Source organism: Etheostoma cragini, chromosome 4 (genome assembly GCF_013103735.1).
Source record: "Etheostoma cragini isolate CJK2018 chromosome 4, CSU_Ecrag_1.0, whole genome shotgun sequence".
Classification (NCBI taxonomy): domain Eukaryota; kingdom Metazoa; phylum Chordata; class Actinopteri; order Perciformes; family Percidae; genus Etheostoma; species Etheostoma cragini.
The window spans coordinates 7,239,417-7,259,845 of NC_048410.1; the positions used below are offsets into that span (position 1 = coordinate 7,239,417).

A 20,429-nucleotide genomic window follows, 5' to 3' on the forward strand; every position below is an offset into this window, starting at 1 on the left:
GAAAGCCACTTTTTGCATGATCTCACATTCATTCAGGTAAAATTTGATTGTGCAGTTACACATACAAACAGATAATGCAACATACTTAAAGACCTTGGGCAAGCAAAGCCTTTGGAGTAATTTTGCGTAAAAATTGCTACTCCTAAAATATATGTGGTTGTATTTGCTAATATTACATTGAAAAATGTACAGTATAACACTTATTCTATGTTATGATTCCTTTTTTTTGTGTGTGTGCGCGAGCGTTCCTTTCAGTGGTTGAACAATGACTACTTTTGTTGTGTGGTTTCCTTTTCTTCATGTGGATACAAAAGCAATTTACATAAATGAATCTCCCACACAGCTGACATAGATCTTCTTTTTGTTTCTTTACTCTCAGAACAACCGTAGACTTGTTACTTCAGTAGTAAGAGCAGAACGGAAATATGATGTTGCTTAAACAATAGAGACCGAGAGAGGGAAAGAGAAAACTAAACTCAGGAAACCAGGCAGCTGAGGGTCAAATCCTCTCATGGCAGGTTAAAGGTTAAGAGTCTAACAACAGTGTTGATGCAGTGAGAGCTGCAGAGTGACGAAATGGAGGAGAAACCCTGCTTCACAATCATTATCTTCAACTTCTCCAAAAACACTAACGTCTTTTTTGACCCAGAAGAATTTCACTTTTTGTTAGTTTCTCCTTATGCCTGCATGTGTGTGTATGTGTGTGTTTTTTTGTCAGTAAGAGAAAGGAGTTATTGTTTTCTATTGTACAGTATAATGCGCTCCTTCTGTCCCTCCCCTCAGGCAGTGGGCTGCAGGTTTGCATCTTGCCAACCACATACAGTAGCAAGGGGGCTGTAAAACAATATCAGAGGCGAACTGTGGGATTTTATAATAGGAGGATGAGATGTTTGCTTGGCTGTTCTTGGGTATCATGCAGATCAGATGTGTATTTATGAACAAAACACATGTAAGGAGAAGGTTTGCCAGAATGGAACGCTTTGTTTTGTAGACTACATTCCCGCTGATAACGATGGTGGCCTTCCTTGTAATGAAACAATTTAGTTTTGAAGACCACGTCAAACTGTGCATCTTGCTCTAGCAAGCTTATAATACTCTGATTGCATCTTCTTGACCAGTAATGTACGTATAATAACTGCAGCCCTTCTTGTCCCTCCCCTCAAGTAGCGTCAATGTGTGTCTCCCCCCTGGATGTATCTCAAATGTACCATGACAACCTGTCATGCTTGGGTATACGTGCCCGCAGCCAAACAGAAGGGTTCATTCCCCATCAGTGATCAGCAGCGAGCGGGCATCTGCATGCCTTGTTGAAAGAGTTTACTGCTACAGCAGCTACATGACAACACAAAGCAGTAGCATGTGTGCATATTAGGGCATCAGCATGCATGTGGAGTGTAAATGAATGCATATGTGTGTGTTTGTGTATCTTTGTGTTTTGTGTGCGTGTTCGTCCATGCTGTGGCTGAGGGCTTACATGTCTCATATATTGGGATAAAGGCAGTGATGAGCGCCTAATCTGAGTACATATGATCCGCCCGGCGAGGCTGGAGAGATATGAGAGTTTGACTTGTTAAAAGGGATGTTCTTCAGTAAGAGCCTCGTTGGCCCTGACATAACTGGGACATAGTTCTTCTTGTCAAAGCTAATAATCAATTCCCACTACAGGGATAATCTGACAGAAGACCCCCACTGAGAATGACACCTCCCAACCCAAGCTAGCGTCACATCCCTATATATTAATAACAACCCAAACAGTTACCAATAGCAACTGCAATAACCTGAGGCCCGTATTCACGAGGTAATAAACACTCAACAATGGGACTGATTCTCGCTGTGTTATTTGATGTTGGAGTTTGATGCTAATGACCGATAATACAGCGCATCAGGGAGACCGCCTGTTTCTGTAAATGTATCTGCCAAAGATAAAGGAGTGTTCATTCCTCCAGGCTCTGTATGTGTGTCCAAACCAAATGACCTCTGACGATAAACTTTTTATTTGTTCTATCAGAGCACTGGCAATTCTTTATATTCTTATATTTTTTTGTGGAAACATAACCTGTGTATGGTACAGGGGCGGCAGGTGTCCCCCAGGGGGGTGGCGAGATGAGCTGGGCTGCGGCATCGTTCCTCATCTGGACGGAACATTAATAACGCCGGGACCTGGGGAGAAAGCTCCATCTGGGCCAGGCCGGTGTGCTGCTGAGGGGACAGACCACTGACTCCACAAGTCTATAATCCTTCACATACAGCCTGCAGGGCCCAGTTGACAAACACATGCAACTTTCAGGTATACCTTTCCTAGATAATAAAATTGCCCCCCACCACCCTGTGTTTATTTATTTTCACAATTACAAAAAAAAAGATCCTTTAATCAAATGGCGTGTTTGCAGAGCGTGTCTCTTCTGACTACAGATGAGCTCCTAATAAATAATCACATAATTATTTATCTGCTCTTCAGCCCTTATCCTTTGGTGGTTTCAGTGTTAAATGAATAACAACCTGATTCACTTCCAAGCAGGTGAAAAATATTCAAGAGAGGAGGCGAAAGACCCTAACTAAAGGAAATAAAATAATTAAAGATGTCAGGTCCTCTTAACTTTTTCATTGTGGTGTTCAATACCGTAGCTTGCTGCTCAGTGGCTTGTCATTTCCATTTTTATCACCACTCCCTCTGCAAGTGCTTGTTAATCAATACAGCAAGGTCTTTCTCTCTGCGGGAGCCCGAAGCATAGAGGCATGAAGTGTTAACATCTCCTACTTCTCCACATCCAATACTCTGTCTGTGTAATTTAGTTTTTGATTAGTTTATCATCTAACATTTACTGGCAACTCTCACACTTATTAGATGGTTTTAATTAGGAATGATTGTCTCAGTCTGGTTTTAAGTCATTTTATTAAGTTTGTCTCAAGGTCATGTTTAGTAAGAAGGAAAAAATCAGATTTAATAAAAGTCCCTTGTCTGTTAGGTGCTGGCAAAGAGGCGGTGTCTGGTCGTCTCTCTCTCTCTGTACAAGGACAACACAGTTTGTATCTTAAGGTCAGTGCTCTGGAAATGTTTCATTCAGGAGATGTGTCCAACCACAGGGCAAACAAAAAATTCCTTCTTGAACTTAATTTCTCAAGGACTTTAAATGTAGCTCAAGCTTTCTTAAAAAGTTGTATTGGGTTTTAGGTAATTGTTCTTCAAACAGAGAAAATGTTTTTTGTGACATCCTTGGGGTCATATCTAATTTATATTCTTGGATTTTCTTGAGTGTCAGCTGTGGCTAACCAACCCTGTGAAGCCCACTGAGTAGGCCTGTCTGGCCCTTCATGTAACATCTCTCATAATGAAGATATGTTGGTGTCATTTCTTAGCAAGAGGACAGTCAGAGTGATGACTTTGATCTCTGCTGAAGGTGGAGGCGTAAAGATCAAGACTGAGGAGCAATAAATGAGCTCTGTGGAGTGAAGGGGCATCACAGTTCCGTCTCAGTAGACTTGTGACTTCCTGTCAGGTTTTTTTTTTCTCCCATGGAGCTGCTTCTGCCTGATTGTTTTTCTCAACTGAAGTAATTCAGGTGCACTAGCCTGGAGCTTCCCTGACTTGTATTTATTAGTTATTCATTTCCATCAGCCTGAACTGCCTTAGGCAATGTGATCTGCAACGTGCTCCCTGCTCAGGTGTTCAACAGCCCAACTGGATCATCCTTTATCTCCCATGATGCCAAGCAGCACAGCACCACTGGGTCTTAATAATTGAATGTATTTTTATTATTTGAAAACTCACTGAGAGACAGCAGAGAAGGTTATCTTGGATAATGCTGTAGTTTATTGTCTGATGTGTTAATTGAAGCATGTGGAGAAAAAGTATTTTTGAAATAATTTATTCAAATCTGATGGTAATCATAACCATATTTTGTTTCTGAAATGTCATGTTTATACCACACTTCACGTAGACTGTTGCAGTTTTGCAGAATGAGGCAATGAAAAATAGATCATGTAATAATTCAGTAATGCAAGTTTAGTCGAAGTCAAGTTAAACCAAAGTTAACTAAATCCAGCAGAAATATGCAGTAACCTCCATTCTGCTTACATAGAATTACAGGTTTCTTTTAGTCTCATGTAAAAGTCTAGGACCTTTTTCAACATTCTCAGAACTGTGTCCTTAGTGTATTGTAATTTAGGAGGCTTGCTCCAACCTAAGTCAAATTCTCTTATGTCTGTCATACCTGGCGAATAAAGCTGATTCTGATTTAATAACAAATTACATACCAATCATTTAGATGGCCTTCTATTGCAATAAAACAAAATGTTAGTAATATCCTACTTTTCTTTCTTGTCCTATTTTTCATATTTCTTTGATTTGACATGAATACAATTTTGTGTTCTTATTAAGAACATTAAGCACACTAGAATGACTAACTGCTGGAAAAAATCAACTCTATCGACTCTATCACGTCAGTATTGGATGATTCTGGAAAACCCTAAATTAAATTAAGTTAAACTAAAATTAACTTTTTCTTAACATCCAGTGCTATCTTTAAAATTCTTCCTTTCAACAATATTTGTGCATGGCAACTACAGTATGCCTAGGGTTAGGGAAAGAAAGTTATGAGAAAAAGGCCTACAACATGTTTGAAATTATAAACATTACTCGGGTTGGGAAAAGATCATGGTTACAGTTAATAAAAATGTCACTGCTGATTGCTGATGACAAACTCCAGCCTCCTGCAGCAAAGTTCAATGGACTACAGATCCATAAACCCCCTCAATACTGATACCTTCTGCCGCTACATAGGGACACTACTTGCTGCGATGGAACTAAATGTTGGCTGTTTATCAGACCATAAGGGATACTGAGCTGGGTGCAACAGGTATCAGGAACTTTTTCTCTCACAAGAGCCTTCAATAATACACAGTCAGCAGCAGCTCAATGTTAAAACACATGAGACTTCCTCACCATCCACACAGGAGGGTTTGTTGCGTGTTGTCCCAGCCACTTTCCCCGGTAAACAGGAGCACTTGACTGTCTGAGAACGCTCCTCAATACGATTCTTGTTACAGCATCGGTGGGCGGCAATCACCTCACACGTACCTCCCTCTGCAGACAGATAGACAGACACAGCAGTACATAGTCAATAAATGTGAGAGATTCTGAAAATGAATGGCAGCGAAGGAAGTGGTCTTGTATTGTTTTATACATGTGTTTTTATCAACATCAAAAATACAAATAAGCAACAATAATTTGAATCAAAGATGACTGTAGGGAAATTTGACAACCTCCCCTCATCATATCATGAGAGGCACGCTCTAGTACAATCATTGGGCACTTACCACTGGAAGTATGTGTAACAAATTGGCCCTCAAGGCATCTCAATTATTTAATCTAATTGCCTCTCACTCAGTGTTGGCTGTCCCCACTCTATACCAATCAGCCTATGAAGATCACATCATGCACTTGCTATGTATTAATTAATGTGCCTGGCTTTGCACCCTTGATATCTTACATATGTTGCTAATATTATTAAAAAGGGATGAATCTTTTGTCTGGGCTTTTCCAGGGAATAACTGGCAGTCATAGGCTTCAGTCATAGACTTAGATTGCTGACACCTTTGAGTCCCATGACTGAGCCAATACAGTTTTGGCTATACTACACTAAAGCATTAACTCCAGAGCATAGGTGACATCAGTCAGACCAAATGCTGTACAATAGGTCCCAGTCTGACAAAGGAGGATGTCACAAAAATTCGGTGAAAAGAGAAGGCGATGTGCGCCAGTGGCGGTACTGGGTCAAAATAACAATAGGGAGGATTGCCCAGGGGAGGGAGAGGGGGTGATGGAGTGGGGGGACATCCTGAAATGAGTGAGACAGGCAGAGAGAGAGAGCTAGAGGACAAGGTGTGTCTGGTTGCCAGGGACTGGCCATGCCAGTGAGTAATGAGGGAGCCACTGGAAGTGCCCCTTTCACACAATTATAAAGCGTGAGGCTAATGCAGCCAGTGGAGCTGCAGGAGAGAGACCCTCCATCACCGCTCTCCCCTTTTCTTATGCCCCAGGAAAAACTCTTTATCTTCCCTTGACAGCCACCGCAACAGACACCAGCATCCAACAATTAAACTGGAACTCATCCCTGGACAGGGGAGAGGAGAGGAAATGAGGGTTGAACTTATTCTCTCCAATCCACAGAATGGATAGAGGATAGAGTGCAAAAAGATGGGCTGACAACCAAATGCCACATTTCATCTTGTCTGTGCCTTATTTCGCTCGCCCGTACCAAGCTTTAAAGAGGACGTCCTTTTGCGGTGAGACAATGCATTTGCTTCCAATGACATGACAACAACCGGTGTGTGTTTTTCTAGCTGGGCTGGTTGTGCAAATGTTTGAAATGGCTCGGGTCATGAATTACGGAGCTGAGCTCCCGGCAGCCTATACAAGTTTGGCAACAGTTTTCTTCTCCCATTCCCATCAATGTCTGCTGTTGCCAGACTAAAGGCTGCCGAGTCTTGGATTAAAAGGCAAACATTTACAGTCCTGCTGGACCGTGCTGTTGTGCAGTATTAATGTCAATCTCTTAGCGCTTGTTAGATATTTCTGGGCAGGACGGGGAAGATCACAGACTATAAAAGTGATGAGAAAAATCCCTTGAGTTTGCTAAAACCCCAAACCCCACAATGTGTTGGTCTGCTGAATATTTTAGCAACAGCTTCCTGACCTGCAGACTTGCTTTCAAGTCAAAGCAGATCTCTGAATAAGTGAGGACTTTACATTGCATCACAGAATACTGAATTGGGTTGATTCACTTGAGCTAGCTTCAAAGCCTGGAATGCAGGTTAGCACAGCAGAGGTGTAACCAGCTAACATATGACAAAGGACAACAAAAGGAAAGCACGTAATCAAATTACAGTAACATCAATTGGTCAAATGTGCTGTGATTGGTCCTGATCTGTGATATTTTTAGTTTACAAACTTTAATTACAAAAGTAAGTTTGTGTATTAAAATTGGAATTGCGTTTCCCCATTTCAGTCAGAGAAACTTTAGTCCACAAATATACCAATTATTGGTATAAAGGGTTAAGACCCAAACACACTGAAAGCGATAATTGATTGGACACTTTGCAATGGTGTAGGCGCAACGAGTAATGAGCTCAATTCATACGATCATAAATATTTTCTGCTCTCTTGTTTCAGCAAAAAGAATATACATAAATAGAAGACTGTAAAGTGGATCTCCATGGTGTGCACCTCTTTTGCCAGCTCTCTCGCCTGGTGTGGCCTGTTTCACTGATTAACAACGCTGACCTAAGTCAGTCAGTGAGGAATTGAGACAGATTACAGTAACATCACAGTAACTCTCTCCAAACGTGTTGTGCAGCTGCAGGAAAAACAGCTTTGGTCGCGCTGTGTCCTCATGTTGACGCTCCAAAATCTAAACAAGGTCAGAGTAGACACGTCGTGGCAGTTTGACGTGCTTCATACGTTTTTTTTGTTGTTGATGCATTTGGGCCTTTACACAGTAAGATTAGGAGAACAAGACTCAGCTCTTTGAGAGAGCGCTCAAAGAAGCTGAGCAGCAACATTCAGTATGTTTACATGCACACCAATATTCCACTATTATTCAGAATATGACAATATTACACATTTGATACATGTCATGAGAATAGCATTTTCTGATTAAGACATGGGTTATTCCGGTGTTATTTGAGTTTTAGAGGCATTCTTTGGACATGTATACGGCGCATTCAGAATATGAGTCTCAATCTGGGGTTTTTACCGCAGTTTTCGACTTCTGCCTGTTTGCTAATGGTCAGCGCTGTGCGCTGCTAAGGTATCTATAAACAAACCAACTAGCCAACAGTTTGCAAGGCTGCAGTCCCGATAAGAAGGAGAAACACAGCAGCTTTGAAACATTATCAAAGACTTGGGTGTCAAAGGTTTTTGGGAATTTCGCACACATTGTTATGCCAACCTTTTCAAGAAACTGGTTGGAGGAATGAAAGGGGCGCTGTGTTTGCACGGTCCAACGCCCCTGGTAACCTTTGCAAATAAATCCCGTTTTGCACGGTTACATGTAAGCGGAAATATTTTTGAAATACTTACTTTCATTGGCCATGTAAACAGCTTAGTCAGAATATTGTCTTTATCGGAATTGTGGCAAAAAATTGAAACTTTTGTGCATGTCAACGTAGTCAGTTATTTCACTGGGAGATCTTATCCCCTGTAACACAATAGTGTAATCAGGGATAGCTGTAAAAAATACATTCATACACGTCACCAAAGTTTCCTTCAAAGAGTTTGGGGTGTTGGGTGGAGTTGTGGCAGAGGAGTGTTGGCATGATGGTGTCAAAAGAGTTACATTGATAAATGATAGTTTATTAAGGTAAACTTGTGTGAATGGGAGTAAATGTTAGTCAGCTGGTAGTCAAACAGATGAAGCGCCAATGACACAAACAATTGTCCGTTATCTGATTTGTGTGAAACTTCCTCTGCATGATTCTATGCAAAGGAAGCAATGCCAAAAGTTCTAGAGAAAGTTGTGTAAAACGTTTGAAAAAATTACAGGACATTAAATGAATCATAAATCAAGTTCATCATTGTGGGCTTACTGTAGTTCAGAAAGGAGCCCAGCCACAAAGGAAAGGCGGAAGGATTCACTTTGAGCAAATTTCTTATTCTGACAAACAGAATTAAGAAAAAAGAAAGTTAAGATTCATAACTCAAAACAAAAAAAACAACAATAACTTACAATACTTTAAATCAGGCATGTATTTAGTCACAGCTAGTTGATTTCCAACATACTGAAATAAATCAAAACAGATGGTTGGCTTTAAGGCACATTCAACCATCTACTGTGCACAAATATAATCCAATTTGCAAAACGATCATTAGTAATGTACAAAATACATTGTCCGTGGGGCTTAATCTTGTAAAAATGACAAAAGTGATCTTTTAGTGGAATATGATTGTTCTTGTTTTGTATGCTTTACTTTTGGACATTGACTGAACAGAAGTAATTTGGACAGAACATAATATTTTGATTATTATGATCGTTATGATTATTATAATTATTGCGTAGAATTCAGGATTATCTCACACACACACACACACACACACACACACACACACACACACACACACACACACACACACACACTCACACACAGAAGCACATGCTTGTGTGTATCATCCAGGGGTGAGGTCCAGCCATCAGCCAGGTGGACATTAGGCGTGATCACTATGAACCATCTGGTTTGTGGAGGAGACAGCAGTGTAAATGGCTCCACAGTGACTCCACTGGGCCAGTCATGAGAGCCCCTTAGACAACAAATGGCCACTTAGACGAGACGTAATTTCATTCAGGTAGCTCGGAGCTTGAGGTTGGGTAAATGACCATCCATTATCTGCGTTGGAGTATGTACTATGTGTGTGTGACTGTGCCTGTATTAGTTTCTGTATTTACACATTCAATATGTTGTGGCATTCAAATATAGGTTCTTCTGAAACGCTGAAGTGCACAGTAACTATGTGTGCATTATGGTACGTTACGGGATCACAGCGACTTGAGACATGAATGCATGTTTTGATGGATGTAGTGCTTGGAGCCTGTCAGGCAGTTTAAGGGGTTAAACCAACCTGCTAAGATGGAGTGGGGGTGGCTGTGCACTCTAGCCTTTGGTGAGGGGAGGTGAAGGGCATCGATGGGACCACTGGCTGGTCATTTTTCTCTCGGCGGCCCACAGTGACAGCAGCCATTAAATGACTGGATGAGGTGATTATGTTTAAGGAAATCAATGCTTCATTGTTTTCAGCTTAGCCCAACGGCCAATTAGAAGCTGTTAATGAGGTAAGGTTGTAAAATGTGGAGATAGATGGTGGAATAAGAGTTCAGGATAAAAAGCCATACTTACTTTATAATGTATGTATAATTAGTGTTATTTTCTGCAAAGCACGTAGAGATTGAGATCTGTAGACTGAGAATATTTACAGACAGCAAAAATGCAAATTTGCACAACTTTTTACACATACATAAATGTTCTGTATTGGCCCGCATATAAATGAATATTTTAAAATGTGTGAGTTATCTTTATGGACAAGACCGTTATGTGTTCTTATCACCAGATAATCTTTTTGAATATAGATAGTACCGTAACACCGACTCCTAAAGAGAGTGTGGTATCATGAGTTGTTTGTATAGCCTTGTTGTTGCAAGCCAATCTTTAAGTCAGTTAATAGGGTGACTTTTAGAGCCCTAAAAGTGTTTTGTTAGCCCAGTTTAACCTACACAAATTTCTGTAGGCTTGTGTTTTGTTACCATGTAGGAAATAAATTCACGATGAAAGAATTGAGTCCAACGTGTCTCCAGACGTCTTGATTGCAGAAACGGACAATGGGCCAAATCATCTGCCAAGCAGCCGAGAATTACATCTGTCACAGTTGATGAGTAGCTCAAAAAGACTGCTGGATTATTACAATAAAAACGCTTGAAAGAGCCTGACAGGAGAGTGTATGAGTATGTAGACTGAAAGACAAGCTACACAAATGTGGAATTTATATTATGTTTTAATTGTGTTATTTTGTGTTTTATTTTTATGAGAGAAATGGCTTCAAAGATGAGGACGCCTAGCCAATCCTAGTGTTTGATTGCTACGCAGGGCATGTCTTACCAAGGAAAGCAGTGGGATTCAGAATAATAATTCATAATAGTGGGATTCTCTTTTCCTTGGATAAGTAGCATGTCAAGGAAACCTTCCTAACATAACTAGTGTGAAAGTGTGTTGTATCATAAAGTGTTTTTCCAAAAACAGGTGTTTGGGAAAAAAATAAAAATAAAAACAAGTGTCCCTTAATCAGGTTTGTTTTATATTCAGCCCAATATAAAAATCCTTGGATGCTTAACAACCATGCAGATCACCATCAACAACCCATAATGGGCTGCATTATTTCTGCGCATAAACTCAAGGTCACAATGAAAAATGCTTGAGAGTTTATTCACACAATGTCTCCACGCTCACAAAAATGAAAGTGACGGTTTCTTTTTATCCTCTGAGTGACAAAGAACGTACTCTACTGCCTTCTGATCTGGCAATTTTTCAAAACGGAGATAAATGCAGGTGCTTGTGACAATGTCACCAAAAAACTCCCTAAACAAACATTTGCCTCACTTCATCTTGGCTCAGCTTCAGCATCAACAACTATAATCTATGCAAAGTGGCCAAGAGCAGTAATCACACCATCAGCAAGCATTTCTGTCACCTCCCCTCTCTCCAACTTACTTTAGCTCTCTTGCTCACACTGCTTCTCTCACTGCTACAGTTATTAAGTAATGACATATGGCAGAGGGAAGGAACACAGCAACCTGGAAAACTTAAGCCTCTCAAGGACTCGTCATAACAACTTAATCAGTGCACTCTCAGGTGAAAATGAGCAGTTTTCTTCTGCAGAGTGCCTGTTTTGTTTTGCCAGGCAGGCAGCTGCAGAATCAACCACCGTCCCTCTTTCTTCACAATTCTTCCTTTTCTGTGAGGTTATTGTTTGTCAGTGTTTCTGTTTTACACAGTCTTAGCACTTTTAATTGTCAACTTACAGCACAGGTGGCAACTGCTAATATTGTTTTCAAATAATTATGGACATATTTAGAGCAAAGACTTGCAAATTCGACAGTGCGAGAAGCAGAGTGAGAGCTGCTGTCGCCAAATGCCTTTTTACGAGTGAACAAAGTTACTTAGTACTGTGTTCCAGAAAAGTCGATTCAAACCCCTGTAAAGTTTTATCAATCAGAAGATTTTTTTTTTTTTTAAATTGGTTTATGTCCTGTCAACTTTTCCCTCTGTGAAATCATGTATAATGGAAAATGTTTATGACTTGAAAATTTTTTAACATAATAAAAAGCATCTGATTGAAAAGTAGTCAGATGTGTCCAAAATGAAAATAAATCTATTCTGTTTGTCCCGATTAGTATTTCAGAAGAAGAAAAAAAAAAAAGAATATTAATGATCTGTTTCAAGAAGCAAAAGCATCAAAGTGGCTATGGGGCAGCTGCCCCACTGCATATATATGTTTAATGATGCTCTTCAGAATTTAGCTTTTCATTACTTAAACATCAAGTTAGAACTTAATGAACACTCCCCCTGATTACTAAGAATAATGTTTAAACACGCTACAAAGTGGCGTTGAGTGGATTCCAAATGGAGGCCTTAGAGGCAGTGCCAGGGAACAACTTTTCATGTCCTTCCTCTTGGCAACTGATAAAGTTTCTATATTTTATTAGACATTATACAACCCTTATTTACTGCTCAAATTCCTCTACTTGTAACAGGACCAGTTAAAATGAACAGTGAGAAGAGAAATATATTGGAGGAGAAGAATTAGATATCACTGCTGTATTTTTACGAGTATATCACATCTGTGGCGCTAATGCTCTTTGAATCACACTTCATGGAATATGAAGGTGATGTGTGTAGTAGCAGGAATAAGAGAAAAGAAGAGAGACTGCATGCACAGTGCATGCATCTGTGGATTTGCCACATTAGAGCTTTGCTGTTCTACGTGTCACTGAATGGAGGTGTACACCAGCTTTTTGTATTCCACATGACAATCCTTTATTGGTAAAAACATGAGACAACATTCCTCTTATGGTTTGGACATGAAGTACTTTTTTGCTGCTCTGAAGTTCTCCTGGCCTTTGAGAGTAAATCGTCCACTAAGTCTTGAGCCACAGCCACTTGTTCTCACTCTGAAGCCCTCTCCCAGAGGGCTGACTTCCACCAATGAATACTAAAAGCTAGCCTCAGGGAGAAAAGCTACCAAAGGAGCTTACACAACTCACCACTAAAACACATCTAAAGAAAAAGTGGGATGTTTTACAGTGCAGACTGTCTCCAAGAATAACAAACAAATTAACCCCAGGCTTTGTTAACCATTGTTTTTCCATTCTGAAAACATTTTGACCCAGGTGTTACTGCTGCATCAAGAGCTGGAGTGGATTCACCATTTATCAAGTGCCCATCAGCACCCTGTTGCAGTGATCCGCATGGTCTCTCTGACTGCAGCCAGTGTGAAGTCTTCAGGCTGGTTCCTCACTGACCCTTCTGTGGCCTGGATTTCACTTTCCTCCTGAGGCAGCATCACCCACAGTAATGGGAGTAGATAAACAAGTGGACATAGCAGCCCCCGTAGCACCAGGAGCTACCACAAACCTGAGGAAGGGGGGTAGGGGGAGAGGGGAAAAAGACACTCCAGAGCTCAAGCTGACTGACAGGAAGCAGTGACCCAGCTGTACCGGAGTCACACCAATCAATGTTGTTTTTTCCCCTCTGCTGGTATGGCTTACCTCTGAATCTAGCTATAGTCTTACAGAATACTAAATACAGCTCTACTACAGTGGATCCAACTTACAGTAACCTCTTATGAATTTTTTAACAAGTGAGAAAACCAGAAAAAAAGTGAAATATTAGTATTCAGCTTGCTTTTAACAGGTATTCTTCATGCATGGAGACATGAAATGAAAAATAGGCTCCAGTGTGCTGAATAGGAAAAGTGTAGTGCAGAAATTGCACCATTGGTGGTAATAGTCTTGACATCTTTAACAGGTAATTGCATTAGTACGAATAAGAGATGCGAGGTGCTGCTGGCCACGGCCCTGGTCGATTCTTAATCACCTGTATGGGTTTCCTCTTGTGGGCCTGTATGACTCCAATGCTCACATCTTTATGGTTATTAAAGTTAACGATTGCTCCGTGCCTCATTTACCAAGGCTCTATCAATACCAGTTCAGAACCATGAAATTACCCCCGTCCAGAGGGAGCAGCGTGGAAAACTGGATTAAGAAGGGCTCTGTTATGCCCTGGCATATATAACTCACTGTGTCATGGACTCACCCGCTGCAAGAAGACCCACTGCCATGCTCAAGCCCAGTGAAGGGAGGGCCACTACAGGGGCTACTGACAACCATTATAGCTTAAATGTCAATTCACGCTTTTATTACCCACATGGTTGTTCAGAAAAGCAATGAAAACTAATAGCTGGCAGGAAAACAAAACAAAATACTACTTTGGAGAAAATGCATTTAAAGTTCTCAGAAGTTACAAAAACAGATGAATGGGAAAAGGGGACGATTATGGTAAATATATGCAGGATGTAACCTACTTCTGTGGTCTTTCAGGTGTAACTTTGTCGGATGCTCTTTTATAAGCATGACAGATTTTGTAAGGAGATGGGCTTCATTGCATTTTAAATGGGATATCAAAATAAAAACCTGCAGTAAAGGCGAGAGATGGCTTGTGTCCCTTCACCTACATCCTGCTCATCTTATTTTAATGCCATGAGGGTGAAGCCAGAAATAGTTTAGTGCAGTGACACTATTGTACAGAATTTTCTATGTGCTGTCACCGTTATGAAGAGACACATTAGATAAAGTCAGCAAACTTCCATTTAGCACTTCTTGTTTCTTACTTTATTCCTCTTTTCTGGTGTGTGTCTGAACACAACCATCGGATCCAGGCATGCAAGTGTAGCTGCACCTCTCTGTGTTTTACTGCGCTCTGCCGTACAGTCGGCTAGTCCTGACCTCTATCCAATGTCCAAATGACACAGGTCACTGGTCGCTCTAAATGAGACTCGGATGGATGAAATGAGAAACTAAATTGTCCATTCACAATCACAATACTGACTTTTTGAACGGCACCATAGAGCAGCCGTCAGAAAGTGACATTCCTTGGTACAAAACAATTGGAAGCTGTGAGCCCTGGAAAATGGCTTGAATACAGACCATGAGTTTCAGTTCACCTCTTCCCGAAAAATGAAGAAAAAGTTCTGAAAATGGGTAATTATAAAGTTATAAATGCTATATAGGGTTGTTGCGTATGATGCATCAGAACTTCTGTCTGGTCAAAGGTCTATTTTAAATATGGTGTGACACAGACTGACAAAGTGGAGGAGGGGATGCGGAGAACATGGTGGTTGTCTCAACAAGCAACTACGCCATACTGGGGCTTCTGCATGTCAGGTTTGGAGGGGTATGTTGCGCAAGGTTTTAGGCCAGGTCGGCCTCAATTACACACAATTCATTATGTAATGTGCATAATGCATTAGCAGGCTGATAAGACGTAGAAAGTATGTAGAAAGAGGGCACTTTACTGTGCAAATATTCTGCCCAATATCTGTAAATAAGGGAGTTTTATGATTTTGCGTTATTGGGCCCCATATGTAATAAATATTAATAAGCTTATACCCCTCTCAGTGGAATGTTTGTATGTTTTACATTTTGCCTTTAATTATTAAGGTTATTATTTATTCATTTTTTAAATGTATGACCTTATAAGGGGCCAGATTCCAGATCGGCCCATCTGAGCTTTCATTTTCTCAAAGAGCAGGAGGTCCAGGGCTCGGTTTACTCCTATTGCCATTTATAGCCACTGGGGGACCATAGACAGGCTGGGGGAACTCATATTAATATTAATAAAACCTTGAAGTGAAATTCTCATGCCACGGGACCTTTAAACACTTGCAGGAGCAAACATCTAAAATGTAATTGCACACTTGCTGTACAAACACATACCTCAAGTCTGTTAGTGCAATTATGGATAGAAAGGTGAGCAAGAAACTGGTTGAGACCCATCTGAGCCAAAATAGTCTAGTCTTAAGCATGTGCAATAAGCCATGTCATACCAAATACATATTCTACACATTTATTAATGAAAGCTTACTGCTCTTGCACATGATTTACTGCCTGTACTCTTTCTTTAGTTCCAGAGTCATGTGCCTGACATTTGCACAACAAAAAGATTTCCACTAAGCACCTTATTTAAACGGATATTGGCTTTTAAATAACGCATTCATAAGAAGATAATTGTATGGCAGAGCATTGATCACTTTCCCTAAGACCGACTCCCACGTGATGATCAATCTAAGCAAGAGCAAAAGAGAGGAAAATCAATGTGCTAAACACTTAACTCCTGTTTGACAAGGCAGAATAACGATGTCAGATGCGGCTGACCTTGCTCTCCGTAGTGACAAGGACAAGAGTGGGTTGTGGAGAGAGACAAGTACCTGAAGCTGTCATAAAGAGCTATAATTCATTAGGACCGAAGACATTTCATTCAGTTTGATCATATAACAGCCATTTTGTTCATACCATTTATTAGGATCTGATAGTTCTAACACTTGTTTATATTTTAAATTTAATCCATCGATCAAATAAGTGATATTTCACTAAGATAACCACCAGTTGTCAGATATTTTCTCAATGGAAATATGTAGCTCTTTCTTTTGCTATTTCATATACAGCATATACTTTGAACTAGGGGTCACAACATGATTTATTCTATGAGACTATCTACATTTTTCAACCATCATATATTTTGCCATAGTGTTAACAAAGTAGCCATCCCTTTGATAAATCTGGTTGTATCTGGTCTATGGAAAATGTTGCAATGCAGGACTGTTTGTGGCAATGATGGGTTTTTGTATGGCTGAAGTATCAATGTGAGTATCTTGACTTGTCAGGTATTTAAATTGCAGAATTGACCAAAAACGGACATCTGCCTATACCAAATATTATCACCAGATATAATACAATTGTGCTCTGCACATACTTATAGTTAAACCCTCTCCCCTCAGATCTTTTTCATGTTGGACTTAAGGGGGTTGTGTCTGATAAATTGTATAACTTTTGAAACAAATGGCTGGAGTAAAAAGAAGGGTTTGAACTCCTCTCTTTCTGTTACATATTGCATGGGCAAATGAGTGCAACACTATGTATGCCATCCCATAGACTGCCTGAAAATGTGGGCCACATTTAAACTATTTAAAATGATCACGCCTTGCCCATCTCTGTGACAGCCAGCTTCTCACCTTCTAGTGGGGCCACTTGGAACCTATAATCAATGTATGAATCCTTTTGTCTTCCAACGTGGTCGTTATTTAATTTTTCATCATTACACGGCCTTACAGGAGAATTCCAGTCAATTTCCATACGTAGCTCTGTTGTTTGTAAATTTGGAGTGCTGTCTGTAGGAAGAACAATTTAAACAATTGGTGCTGCCTACACCGTGCTATCCTCCTGCGAGAGTTGACACCCAACAGGCTTAAACAGGTTACGTTTTCAACAAGTTTTTAGCCTCTAAACATGTTCAAAATGTCATTACAGGGGGCTAGCCATGTGCAGTTATTCCTTCCGAGTGCACACAGCAAATCTGAGTGCAGTAGATGTGACAGAAAGGCGTGTTCCGAATAGTGTGGACTTCACCGGAAAACAGAAAATAAACAGAGGTATGTGCACTGGCTGAATTAACACAACTTTTATGCCTTTCTGTCACATCTACTGAAGTCAAATTCGCTGTGTTCACTTGGGAGGAATAAATGCACATGGGTAGGCACTTGCAATGACATTTCAAACATGTTTAGAGGCTAAAAACAAGTTTAAAACTTGTTTTAAACTTGTTTTAAACTTGCCCTTTTTAAGCCTGTTGGTTGCTAACTCTAGCAAGATAACACTGTGTAGGCAGCACCGATGGTTTTTATTTTTCTTGCTACTGACAGCACTCCAAATTTACAAACAACTGAGCTACATGTTAAAAATGACCGTAATTCTCCTTTAATGTGCTCATATTACGCTAATTTTCAGGTTCATAATTGTATTTATAAGTTATATCAGAATAGGTTTATTTTTCAAAAACACCATCTTTTATATGTACTACACATTGCTGCAGCTCTTTTTTTTACCCGGTGTGTTGAGCTCACAGTTTTAGCTAAAGAGTGAGGCATCTCACTTCTGTTCCATCTTTGTTGGGAGTCGCACATGCGCAGTAGGTCAAAACTCCAAGCCAGTCAGAAGCATAGTATGATGGTGTGCCACCCTAGCAGCTAGGAGAGCATTATAATGTGTGTTACAAAGTGATGCACATTTGTCACAGAAGTAAAGGCGGGACTAAAATAGAGTTGTTTGGAGCAGTTGGTGAACAGTGTTTTCTCTGGGTGGACTTTGGGCTTTTTCACTTTCTAAACCTATTACATGCACAAAAAAGGTATATAACACAATAAAGGAAAGGGCAAAAGCCCAAAAAGATAATGTGAGCACTTTAAGTTACCACCAAAAGAAGCATCACAAAGAGGGGACCCTTTCATACATTCCCAACACATGATTAAACGTAATTAAAACCAGCGATTGTGTCGAAAATGATTTGACGAGGAGTCTTCACTGGTAATTCTCACCATCCTCAGTGATGTTTCTTTACTGTATAAGCTAATTATCCTCCACATAAAGCATTGCAGATACCTTTAGAGACGGGTTCTCAATCCTATTGAGAGCAGAATGGAGACTATTGAAAATCCAGCACAGTACACAATGTGCAACAGATTAACTAGGGGCCCAAAAGACATCGGACAATGATAATCTATTTTTGTATCACAGAGCACTAAAATGGGTTTTCAACCTATTTCTCTACCTGTGGGAAGGAATCATAGCTATGAAAAATGACTATAAGCGAGACAAGAGATGGGTGGGGGGCAGGTCGGTGGGGGTAAGAATGAGAGGAGAAGGGAGCGTAGTTATTTGCGGATTCTAAAATCGGAACAATATGAGAACTGGAACACAATTTGGCATCAGATTACTCACAGTGATATCCATCAAAACACACAATTCAGTCACTCAATATCATTACTGTCGGCTTGATAAGCTTTTAAGCTTGAGATAACATCTTGATGTGGTAACACAAGTGGGAGAAGAGTCTCATCTGTTTCTATTGTTGCGGCCACAACAGAGAAAAATGAGTCATGTACCAGAGCAATGAGTGAGATGATTCACAACAAAAATGATTGACGAGTATATCATTAATAAACCTCTATCTCACATCCCTGCAAAGATAAACAAACTTTTCCCACTCTTGACATCAATACTTTTATTATCTATAAGTGTTTATTAAGAGTGTGTGCAGAGATAATATTGCAATGGGATGCTTTGAAGCATCCTGTGGCTTCTTATCAGACATAACATTGGGAACAAACTGAATTGACTTGCTGAATGCTGGAGCTCTAAGCCCTAACTTTCACTCTTTTCTTTTTTGACAGAGTGATTACTTCATCTGCCATAGCAATCATCTGCAGAGAGAAATCAATCATGGATTGAAATATGCCACAATTCAGTCACAGAAACTATCCCCCCCCATCTAAGAGATTAAATATCCCTCGTAATGAATGACACAGGCTCTTGTACCCATTAATTATATAGATTAGAATCATGGCTTTGCTTTGAATTCGTGCCCATGATAATTCTGAAGGTCATTCTCTCTTAGAGGCAACCTACATGCAAAAAAAACCTAGAATGAATTCAATGTTAAAAAAAAAGTTTCCCATGCATTTGTTCTGTTGCCTCATAATGTAAACACTTATGCAAAGTTACAGTGACAAACAGGCAAATTACAGCATTCTTAGAGTCTTGTATTTGCAATATTCACAAACAGTGCATTTACCTTGGGCATTATATTTTTTGGTAACTGTGAAACCCTTTAGAGATGAAATGAAAACCTGAATCTCGTCATCAGTCTTGCCTCTACATACCTGTAAATTTGATCTGTGCCACCAGGGTGGACTGTGAAATCATGTGGCTGCACATCAAAGTGTGACTGAACTCCGTGTGCATACTAATGCCAGAGCAATGCATGCACTGAGCTCTCTGATGGAGGGAGGGAGTAGGAGAGGGAGAGAACAAGAGAAAATCTCCCTTCAAAGAAAAATAAATATATTGGAAAAACTAAATTGTGTTGACATTTCGTACATATTTTATATAGGAGAAAAATAAGATTAAACACAATTTCAGCTACACAAAGGTTCACCTTGGCAACTTTTCCATTCTGTTATCTACCTTTTGTCCGTATATTGTACTTTCAAAAATGACCCCTCGTTAACTTATCAACTTGGGAAGAGATTTGGCGGGTACTGTGCCAAAAGCAGCAGTCACAGTGTGTATCCTCTTTATCCATCATATCCACTGCATCATTTCCCTGGTCATTGCCTATGTCCTGGTGGTGCTCCTTGTCGTGACTGTGAGATCAGTGCTAGGAGATAAGTGATTGTCTTCTGGCAGACAGAAGAGCTGCCTTGACAGGCGATGAAGAAAGGAACCTCTGCACAGCACTTCAGTAGATGCTCTCCCTATTTCTCTCTGTTACCTCTCCCTCTCTCCCTCCATCCATCTATCCTTCCATCCACCCATCTGTCCATCCATCGCTCCAAGGTAGGTCAAAAGAAAGATCCTGTCTGGCAGCTCATTCCTCACTCTGATGAAGACGCTTGTTAGACTCATCAACACCTCTCTGTGCCACACACACACACAATGCTATGTTTCACTATAATACTATAATGCTCACTGGCCCTACTATCTACTTTGTATATACACAGTATATACACACATATATACATGTAAATGTGTGTGTATATATATATAGATATAGAT

General features: G+C 40.2%; 1 protein-coding gene across 3 annotated transcripts in view; it reads right to left on the bottom strand.

Moving 5' to 3' along the window:
- LOC117943720 (chemokine-like protein TAFA-1) overlaps positions 1 to 20,429 on the bottom strand; it is a 118,058-nt gene that overhangs the window by 16,052 nt on the left and 81,577 nt on the right. For all 3 annotated transcript variants that reach the window (XR_004656415.1, XR_004656416.1, XM_034870028.1), the window contains exon 3: positions 4,943 to 5,083. Coding sequence is in view for 1 of the 3 variants with exons in the window: in XM_034870028.1 (XP_034725919.1) it covers positions 4,943 to 5,083 (141 nt within the window). In the remaining 2 variants the exon portion in view is untranslated. The remainder of the gene's footprint in view (positions 1 to 4,942; positions 5,084 to 20,429) is intronic.